Here is an 11076-nt window from a genome sequence, read left to right on the forward strand (position 1 = left end):
TATTGGATTAGATTCTGTTGACTGTTGAGAGAGTATATGCTTTAGAGTGTTTTACTCTCTCAAAGGAGAATATTGTCTTCCTGTTGAGATTTTATATGCAAATTCACAAGAGAAATATCAATATTTTATGAAATATTAATTATGAATATTGCACCTAGTTCAAACCCGGCAGGTGCAATATGCATAATTAATATTTTGCACAATATTATAACACTTTTCCTGTGAGCTTGCAAGTTGTATCTTCATCAACTGAAGCACTCTCTAAACTCTGTGAACCTCTTTGGACCTTTTTTAGAGTACAAGAGACGAAATTCCAACATAAAAATAATACCTTCTAATGAGAAAGTGATACATTTCAAAACAAATATTCACACTCAACATATTAGATAGGATAAAATAAATGAATTGGTGTAGCAATTCCATTTCAATTTTACAACTTGGGGAAATTTAATATCACATGCACTCAGTATAGAAGATTGAAGAGTGTCATCCCTTTCATACATTCACATATATTTGGGGACAATACTGAGGATTAAATTTGGTATGGTGTTGCTCACAAACCAAAAGATCCTCAAAATCAGTAGCCACCACACCTAGCGAATGTTGATATATACTTATCAATTTTAAACAATCTCTTTCATCGTTTCGCAGCCATATATGACAGAAATCTATGTTAGTGTTTGGGGTTCACTTTGCCCATACTTTTATATATGGTGGCTACACAAGGTATGGCGGATGCTATCCTCTTCGAAAGCCCAACATTGCACCTTCCATGGGAATTTAGTTTTCAAGCTAACTTTGCAATTACGGTGAAGCATGCATGGAGCAAGTTAATTAAAAAGTTTGCCCGAAGAGTGTGTAATATAAATGCGAATTAAAGAAGTAATTCATATCAAAAGATGGTAAATTATGATCATTCAAAATTTTCGTTCTCCAAAGAGTTTGTTTTCCTAATTTCATCGCTCAATTTATTTTGTCATTTTTATTACTACCATTAGAATAATTGGAATTGTATCCACTCCATTGTTAGAATATATTTGGTCACTATTGACTTAATAATAAACTTAGTCCTCAATCTTTAAATATTTCATTTATTTAGCTTTTCTTCATTATTTTGATGTATTATTTTGACTTGCACTCGTTTGGCTTTCACGAATTTTTATAATTTTTTATGATTTTTATAATTTTTATATATTTTTTTTATTTTTATGATTTTCTTATCATTTTTAAATAATCTATAATTTCTTAAATTTTTAATTATTATTTTTTTAATTATTTATAATTTTCAATAACTTTTATAATTTTTTTTTAAAAATTATGATTTCTTTAAACCAATCTATCACAACTTCGATTAACAAAAGGGTCTAATTCATTTTAAGCACTTAATTAGGTGCACATGCATTAATTGCTTTCTTGATTTTTTATTAATTATTTTTTTAACCTTTAGTCTTTTAAAATATTTAAATTGAATCAGTCTCAAATTGATAAAAATATATAAAAATAGAGAGCTAAATTTATTATTATGTTAATAAAAATGACCACGTCAACATCTCATTAGGTGATTAAAGATATTTTAGTGATGAAGTAAGTACAAATTTCAATTCTTTTAATAGCAATTGTGAAATTCAAAAAAGAAAAAAGAAAAAAAGGAATTTAGTAATTGAAATAAGAGTATTCTCAACCTAGGTGATTATCCAAATAGTTTAAATTATATATATATATATATATATATTACTAACTAGTTGCTACTTGTTATGTAGGGTTGATATTATTAAAAATACAAATTAAATGGACATCTATGAGAGAAGTCGAGGTCGATCAATGGTGTTACAATTAAAGGTGTAGTTAGTTGCTACATACTGTATTTGCTTATGCCTATATAGAGTTAACACAGTAATTGAAATAGGAAAGTTAAATTTTGTTTATAACCTAATTTTTGAGCACCCAACAAGTAATTATATTAGAATTCGATTAAATTTAGAGTTTAACTTAATTAAATTTTTAAATCAAAGTAAAATTTATTTTCGGTACTATTCTTATATTTACAAGTCTTGAATCCAAAATTTTATTTAAAAGACATAAAACTTTTTACCACTCAATCATTGAAATATAGTGCTTTTACTTACTAACTTTGGAAGGGAGGGATGTTCCATTGTTTCTCACGGAGATGTAGACTGATCTACTAGTGTATGCAATAGGCATAGAAGGAGGAGAAATGGGTGGTCATTAAATTCAAGCATCAGCCTGAAAGCACTGTTGAGAGCTCCTTACCTTATCTCACCACTACTCACCCCCTTCTTGAAACAACAAAAAGGTCCACCACCTAGTAATACAAGATAAATTAATGAAAGAAAAGGCCATTGCCTTCACTCCCTTCCATCTTTTCCAGGTTTTTCCTTTTCCCCACAAAAGGAATTTAATGGTATGGTTACCCACCATTAATGCCCCTCTCTGTGGTCTCAGTCTGTTCTCTCTACGGATGAGGTGGTCGGTCGTTAATTTCCTCTATGCCTCGTGCGTTATTTGGGCTTTTTTGTTTGACCACGTTCCATCGGCTCGGTTACCCTCACTCATAAGCAAACCTTTATCATCATATATTTCTTTGTTTGCTTTTTTAAATTTATCGAGATGAATCTAGAAAGAAAGAAATTAAAAATTAAAAATATTTATGAAGTGATTAATGATTTAAGTTATTTAAATTTTTTGTGATATTATTTATGTGGTTACATACAATGATAAAATGCTTAATACTTTTTAAAAAAAATACTCAAATTCAAACCTTAAAAATAAAATATTATTAAAAGTGGCAGCGACCAACCCTCGATATGGTTGTAAAATGTGAACAAATCTTTCCTTTACTCTTTTAATTGAAAATAACTAATGACGAAATAACTTTTTAAAATTACTGAAAAATGAAATATGTTACTTAACTCAGCTGCTTTTAAAGAAACTGATTTTTTATAAATAGAAATCAAGCAATTCATTAAATATTACATAACAAGGCCCAAAGTCCAAAGAAATAAAACTTTACAAGGCCAACCAAGCCTAGCCCAGAACACAAGAGGGTGAACCCTAGACCCCTTATCAGCTTAGCCATCGTTGCCCGGAGCAAGAAGAGAAGAAAGCTTATCGGAAGTGTCTGTTCAAGCAAGGCTGATGTACCCACGTCCAGAAGGTAAGCTGGCGAGGAGGAAATAAAGTCGTCATCATGGCGGAGCTTGCCGGGGCATCGACTGAGCTTTAATGCTAAGCCTTCGAGCCGGCGTCAGCAACTTATTAAAAGCTCTTAAACTAGTGCACTAAGTAAATTTATCGTTTTTTAATTAAGTAAAAATTTACTCGCTTATTTTTATTCGTGAAAACTCTTAATTTTAACTAAAAATTATTCTTATTAAACAATAAAAAATGAAAGTAAAAACGATTCAATTTTACGGTTCATGTTTGAAGTTTATGATTATCCATCCGACAAATATTTTCTCTAAAATTTAAACCTGTGTTTTTCTTTAAGAGTATAAAGTATCTTATCATTGCACCTAATTTTTTAATTATTTTATAAAGGTATAATGATTTTTTTGACTCGCCAATTTTCAAAAATAAAGTCATTTTAGCCTTCCATCTAATTTTTTGCCTGTTTCAACTCTTGAACTTGCATTATTTGTCAAATCATCCCAAATTAGTTGAAAAAGTTAATGCTTATTGACTTTGCTAACATGGCATTTGCTTGGAAGTCCATGTGTACACCATGCTAGCATTTAATTAACTTTTTAAAAGTTAAAAATATTTTTAATACTTTTAAAATTTTTAATAAATTATATAATTTTTTATATTAAAAAATTAATGTTAACGTTGCAATCTACGTGTGTGTCACGTCAATAAAGTTAAGGATGAAAGAAGTAAATATTTAAGTGATAGTTAAAATGATTTTTTTATCAAGTTAAAAATTAAAGAAATCATTATACATTTTATAAATTAGTTCATCATTCATGTTAAATTACTAATGTGAAATAATAAGGTAGTAAAATTTTGTAATTTTGGACAAACACTAAAAAACTTTTATCATTTTCGTTTTAGCTTGGCACATGCCACAACTTTATTTGTTTTCTAATTTTAAAAAAAGTTTAATTATAATTAAAACTATTTTAATTTGTCGAAATAATAAACATAGTAAAGTTTGATATTTATAGCTATATATCAAAATAATAAAATAAATTATTTTATTCTCGGTGTTGGCATTTGGACAAGAATGAAAGGTTAGATATACCGACTACTTGGAAATAGAGAAAAAAATTACGTTGATTACATCGGAAGTCCCCAGAGTTTTTTCATATGATTATGGCATCAATCTTATGTATGGTATATATAGGGCATTGTTTGTGGGTATCCAAAAAGCTTGAACTCCTGACCGCGTAATGACCGTCACTTGGCCCCCCGGTTATACTCGAACCCGTGACTGCATCAGAACAGCCTACTGGGACCTTCACCTTCACTTTGACCTCTTATTGTATCAAACATTATTACCTCGAAATTGAATTTCCTCATGATGGGTTTATAAGGTCATAGTCCTATCTCGCCATGACATATGAAATGTATATATGCTAAAGTGCGTTATCACATCTCGACCCCTCAAAACTACCTAAAATTTTTTGTCGAAAACCCAGAACACTTATAAAATACCCAAAACCCTAATAAAAACTCTAATCCTAATAAAATAAAAACTTTAACCGTAGGAGAGAACTGAAAAGCACATCCACTTTCCAAAAAAATCAACCTATATCCCTAATTAAATTTAAAAGTGACATAAAACCCTAATTAAAAAAACTGACTTATAAATCTAATTTATAACTTTATATATCAAAATAAATAAATAAATAATGTTTTACTCTTGACACCATTGTATAAATCACCTATAATCTCAACATCATCGTGTGAATTATCTCATTTCCATGAGGCATTTTCCAATAATAGAAAACTTTACGTGGTTTATACCGAAGCAATACCATTTACATATCTCTAGGTTTACTTTTAAAAGATGGAGAGCCGTGGTTTAAAGATGTCGAGACAGGGAAGAAGATACAAAGGGTAAGTGAGAGAAATGAGATTAGATAATTCTCTTTATTGTTGAAATGTAAAGGCTTATAGATAAGAGGCAATAAAAATATTACATGTCAAAATTTCATTGGTAGTAAGGTGGCACCTTGGACAAAAGTGATGTATAGCCAAAGTGTGGCTAATTATGCTGTGTTAATGAGTGACATATAACAATTAAAAGAAACTCATACGATGTACAAAAACTCAACAGCCTAAATAATCCTACTATAATTATTCCCCCTAAAGGTATATTTTTCAAAACTTTTTCTCAATTTCACTCCCTTTTTCTATTATTTTATTTTCGTTGAATGATGGATAAATCAAAAGTGGGAAAAAGAAAACAAAAGATTATACATTTATACATTTATTAACAAATAATAATAAACTCGTCGATTATGAATTTTAATTTTCTACGAATTTGAAAGAAAAGTATTTCAGAATTTAGTTTTTTTATTTTTTATATTTTAAAATTTATATTCGATTATTAATATTTTTTATTAAATTTATTGATATGATATTTTAAAATAGAAAAAATAATTATTTAATAATAATATAACTAGAAAAATGACATGAATTTAATAAAATTATTAACCATTAAACTTTAATTTTAAAATCTAAAATGTTACGAAAAATACAGCTACTTCTGACATACTTGAGCAAAAAAAAAATTCCAATCATATGTTGAATTTTCATTTTGTAATAGTACAATAATATTATTTATTATTTATTTTAATTTTTTATCTTCTCATTATTCTACCATCCAACGCCTTTACTGAGCTCAAACCTATTTAAGAAGTGAGGTGGATGTAGGCTAGCAGCCCTGGTTAGTTAGGTGTACCGTGTACCTTCACTGTGCTCCAAGATTTGTTTTGGCTGTGCTGCTCTATTTCTTCCTTCTCTGCTAGAGTGTTGGAATTTAGCAAAAACATATGAGTTATCTGGGTGTGGGAGTTAGCCCTGGGAATGTTCCCGTCTACCATGGCACTAATTTGAAGGTCATTGATAGAAGAGTGAGAGTTGCAGAGCTGGTTTTGAGGTGTCTCATATGTGGCTTAAGTGTTCTTGCAGCTGTTCTTGTTGGAACAGATACCCAAATCAAAGAAATCTTCACTATTCAAAAGAGAGCTAGATTTACAGACATGAAAGCTCTGGTGTAAGAAATATATATACCCTCTCTACTCCCTCTTGTGAGTTGCTTTTGTTGATCAAGTTTGATGTACATAACGCAGGTTTTTGGTGGCGGCCAACGGCATAACTGCAGCTTACTCATTGGTACAAGGAGTGCGTTGCGTTGTGGGTATGGGGAGAGGAAGTGTCCTTTTTAGTAAGCCTCTGGCTTTGGCCATTTTTTCTGGAGATCAGGTACTTGTGTTTCCCATCATAGAAGCTATTGCATGCCTTGGTCTTGTTTCGTTTATAGTATATATATATATGCATGCATGTATGTTTCAGTTGCAGAACTATCCACATATCCAGAATTGGCTAACGGGTTCATTTAACCAAAAAAGAAATTGTTTTTTTGCTGTTTTCATGCTGGCTTCGCAAAGAAAAAGATTATGAATTGTATGCTTACTAGTTGAAAAAAAGGGTAATAAAACGTTGTAAAATGGCAATTTTAAGATGCATTGAAAGAGAACAATTTTTTTTCCTTCAACTGCTAGAGAGAAGGGAAGAGAAACAGGGGAGGAAAGCTGAGTCAATGCTGGTCGTACATTTAGTAGACTAGCTTTTAATGCTCAAAGTTAATGTAGTGGTCAGGGTGGCAGGTAATTTGCTGTTTAGCCTTTAATATTACCCTGTTTCGTAGAAAAATGAAAACCCTAGATTTCGACAGCAACAACAACAGTACGACGAGTCAAGCAGCATTATGTAATAATGAGGGGAAGATGGACATCATTAATACAAAGAAACAACTAATACCTAATTGATAAAGCTTGTAATAAATATGAATGAGTATATAAGTAGGTGGACCTATAAGCAAATTTTCTATGCCAAAAGAAAAGTTGGTCGTTGGTGCTGTTGAAATGGAATTATTGTTCTTTCATGACAAGCTTTACTGGTTTTTTCCACTTGCTGAATTTTGTCCAACCAGTTTAATGTTGCTGCACTGAATCTTCACGCGGTTTCGAAAACCTAACTAATGCGGGTGGGTGGAGAAGGGAATTCTGGGGTGATATGTATGTTGCCTAATAATGCACATAAAAGATAATGTTAAATATTTAATGAAGAGAGGAGATTTCTACTGCAGTTCACACTTGTAGGACTAATCACGTTAGGTGTGTCACTAAAGGTTTGGTTTCGGGTCGCTAAGAACCGCTACTGTTTGTATATTTACCTTGAAGTAGCCCTTGTTACAGGGCATATGTCTAAACCAAATGATTAACACATGAAGTGTTTGTGCATTGCAGGCACTGGCATACTTGAATTTGGCTGCAGTGGGAGCTGCAGCACAGTCAGCGGCGTTTGCTAAGTTGGGGCAAACAAAGCTTCAATGGATGGTGATATGCAACATGTACGGGAAATTTTGTAACCAAGTTGGGGAAGGAATAGCAGTGTCACTACTAGTTAGCATCTGCATGGTGGGCCTATCTTGTATCTCAGCATTTGGTCTCTTCCGCTTATATGGTAACAATAAGGCCAAGAACAACTCGGGGTGGTAGAAATTTGGGTGCTAAAAATGTACTGCTTTGTTTTACTTTCAAAGGCTGGTTCCCTAGTTTTTCTGTAATTTTTTATGTTTGTTTCATATAATATAGTGTTAATGCTTATATAACAAAAAGTGGGGTTTTATCAGTTTTTGGAAATCCCATTTGACAATAAATGAATTTTGGATTTTGCAGATTGATTGTGATTTTCGTACCATTTTTTATAACATTTAATAATATAAAAGGTGAAATGTTTGAAACGTAATTAACTAATAATATGTTGTAAAAACATTAAAATTTCTATATTTGATTGTCTTTTTAATGTTGACATTTTCCTCATAAAAGCAAATTTGGTTGTATTAACGTAACGTACAGAAAAGAGCAGAGCAGTAGTCCCACGTTTTGCTTATAAAACGATAGGTGTTGTCACATGACAGCCCCTATATCTTCTTCATTTCTTCTTCTTCCCCATTTCACAAACCTTTCTGCTTTCAACAAACGCAAACCACTCTTACAACAATGGTAAGTTCAATTGCATGTCAAAGTAATTGGTACAATTGCATGTCGATATTGGTGTTTCTAATCTTTGTTGTTGTAATTGGTATTTGATGATAAAAGACTACCTCAAAACGCCTTGCGGGAAGGAAGGTTGCAAGGTTTCAAAGGAACATCACAAAGAGGGGATCTGTGGAAAGCTCAGCAAAGAAAGGAAATGAATACCCTGTTGGCCCAATTCTTCTAGGCTTCTTTGTGTTTGTGGTCGTTGGGTCATGTATGCTCACTTTCTGTCTTTGGATATCCTAGTACTAATGGTTTTAGATAAACATTTTGATTGCTTCAACTCAGCCTTTTGCTTCTTTTTTTTTTTTTTTCCCTTTGACAGCTCTTTTTCAGATCATTAGGACTGCTACCAGCAAAAGCATGGCCTGAGCAGAGGAGTTGATCGGATGAATAAGACAGCCGTTGTTACAGAGTCGTGTTCGTTCAATAAATAACAATGTTGTACAACTGATGTTTGTTTGACATCTTGGTCTGGTTTCAATAAATCATTATGACATCTTCTTGGTAATGAAGAATGCTTGTAATTAGGCCACAACAACATAAAATTTTTATTCAAAAAGTATAAATTATAATCTGCCAAAAGGCAGGGGCAATGGATGAAAAGATGAAGTGAAAAGAAATTCGAACAGAAATGCTCAACTGAGTGATACTAAGCAATTAAGGAAAGTTTATGATGCATGGAGCTTCCTTTATTGGATCCTGGTAGCAGCATTCTGTAACTGTGGGACAAGTTCTTGGCACGAGAACTGAATCCGAGCCCATTGAATGACTGTTTATTGTTCTCATAGAAGGTTTCATGATGGGGTGAGTCATAGCCAATCTCATCAAATTCCTGCAGGAACTTCATTCAGGCTTAACTATCCCATACAAGTATTATCCCCAAATACATATGAACATTAGCAGGAATTTTTAAGGCTGTTTTCTACCTTGGATTTTGCCTTAACATAGTAAGGTGTTAAACAGGGATTTAAATCTTCAAGGACCAAGTCACTTGGACTACCAGGAGCTGTTGGATCACCAGAACTGAATTCCTGAAAAATGATCACATTGGGGTTCACATGATCTCCAATGTTCCAAGTTATAAACACTATAGGTGCTAATAAAGTCTAAATTCTTACCAAAGAATCAAAAGGTCCATCTGGATCAGATTTGGGTGTCATAGGAGAGCTGCCATACTGCTGGTGACATGCATTACCACAATACTTATCTGCTTTCACCTGTTACAAGCATATGTTAACAAGAATCCTTATAATGGGTTTTAGTTAATTGAAATGATATCTTTAAGACTTTTTCTTACCTGATCAAGATCCAGGGCAAGGCATTGGAGTTGTTCTGTAAGAGAAGTAACCTGTCTTTGGAGAGTTGGGATTAGTTGTTTGGCTTGGGTCAGCTCCGAACCTTGCTTTTGTACAAGTTCTTGAAGCTGGGAATTCATGCTGTCTGGAAACAGTATCGCGTTTTTCAATGATTTAATTTCTTCTCTTTGTTTCAAACACAAATCTTTCAGCTTCTCAACCTGCAAAACACTTATATTGACACACACACACAAAAAAAAAAAAAGAAAAAACTCATACATAAATTATATTGGAAGGGGCAAAGGGGGCAGCTGAGGGGCTGACCTCTGTGTTCTTGTCTTGAAGCTGAAGCTTGAGCTCGGCAATCTCCATCTGGAGCTCTTTATTTGCACTCAACAGCTCCGTCTCACTTCTCAAAACCATAGCCAAGGTCCTAGTGTTTTCTTTAACCTCAGTCAAGGCTTTCACCTCCTTTTTGCCCCTGTCCTTACCGGCAGAGCCATTCCCGAACAGCTTCCTCTGCAAGACGGTTAAAGCAGCTCCCTTTCTTGCCGTCTTCTTGAGGTCCTCGGCTAGGACATCAGATGGAATGAGAAGCTGAGCATGACCCATTGCCTTGGTTTTGGATTTATTGTCCACAAATCGCTTAACCATGCTGGTGAAGTTGTGGTGAGTGGTGGTGGCCTTGCTCTTACTCCGGCAACCATGGTCGACATCCAAGGGGTTCGATTTCACAAGGGCTCGAGAGAAAGAGGATTTAGGTTTCCCAGAAGAGGAAGTGTTGAGGTCTATGGATGAGGAGGGATCGGAGAAAATGGAGGAAGTGGAAGAGCGTGAATCGTACGATTTGTAGCGGCTCGCCATTTTCAGGGAGACAACACCAGTTCGGAGATGATGTGTGTTTTATTGGGTTGCAAAAGTGAAAGAGGTTTTGGTTTTTGAATTTTGGTCCTTCACTGCTCTTAATCCAAATTTGAAAATTTTCTTAACTACACAGATTTGGGTTTTGAATTTAAATGTGTATTTTACGTGAAAGGCGCGGAAATGTTTTTTATATTCAACTCATCATTATTTCTGAATCAATGAACCTTATTTTATATTTTCTACTTTTTTAGTTTTTACAGATTTGAGTTCTCATTTTCATATTTTTATTTTTATTTTTTTAAGACATTCAATATCATTAACAATTAGATTTGCATTTGTAAATCAGAAAATTTTTAAAAATAAAAGAAAATTAAATCTCAAATGTATAAAGAGTTAAGGACCTACAGCACATTTTAACCAATTTATTTTAAATTAGCTGCATTGCATTATTTGAAAGATGTTTAATATCTATATCTATATTTTATAAAGCCAGTAAAAATCCCTCAAATTTTTTTTAAAGTAATTAAGTTCTTTTTTTACTCAGTTGGATATTTAAACTTTTAGAATGCATCAAAAATGACCTCAAATTTTTTTAAAAATAAATTAAGCCCATACTTTTTTTT

General features: G+C 32.7%; 3 protein-coding genes across 3 annotated transcripts; 2 read left to right on the forward strand and 1 right to left on the reverse strand.

Moving 5' to 3' along the window:
* The first annotated feature begins 5864 nt into the window (after nt 1-5864).
* LOC107962082 (CASP-like protein 2B1) lies at nt 5865-7927 on the forward strand. Its single transcript, XM_016898318.2, has 3 exons — nt 5865-6241; nt 6318-6450; nt 7497-7927. Exons 1-3 carry the CDS (start codon nt 6018-6020, stop codon nt 7746-7748), a joined length of 609 nt encoding a protein of 202 aa, XP_016753807.1. The 5' UTR covers nt 5865-6017; the 3' UTR covers nt 7749-7927.
* Nucleotides 7928-8101: 174 nt separating this feature from the next.
* LOC121230714 (probable stress-associated endoplasmic reticulum protein) lies at nt 8102-8802 on the forward strand. Its single transcript, XM_041115999.1, has 3 exons — nt 8102-8255; nt 8352-8505; nt 8617-8802. Exons 1-3 carry the CDS (start codon nt 8253-8255, stop codon nt 8661-8663), a joined length of 204 nt encoding a protein of 67 aa, XP_040971933.1. The 5' UTR covers nt 8102-8252; the 3' UTR covers nt 8664-8802.
* A 16-nt stretch (nt 8803-8818) lies between these two features.
* LOC121230713 (uncharacterized) lies at nt 8819-10606 on the reverse strand. Its single transcript, XM_041115998.1, has 5 exons — nt 9914-10606; nt 9592-9810; nt 9413-9511; nt 9221-9325; nt 8819-9126 (listed from the first exon to the last, which is right to left on the reverse strand). Exons 1-5 carry the CDS (start codon nt 10451-10453, stop codon nt 8944-8946), a joined length of 1146 nt encoding a protein of 381 aa, XP_040971932.1. The 5' UTR covers nt 10454-10606; the 3' UTR covers nt 8819-8943.
* Nucleotides 10607-11076: the final 470 nt, after the last annotated feature.

This window comes from Gossypium hirsutum, chromosome A06 (assembly GCF_007990345.1).
Source record: "Gossypium hirsutum isolate 1008001.06 chromosome A06, Gossypium_hirsutum_v2.1, whole genome shotgun sequence".
NCBI lineage: Eukaryota > Viridiplantae > Streptophyta > Magnoliopsida > Malvales > Malvaceae > Gossypium > Gossypium hirsutum.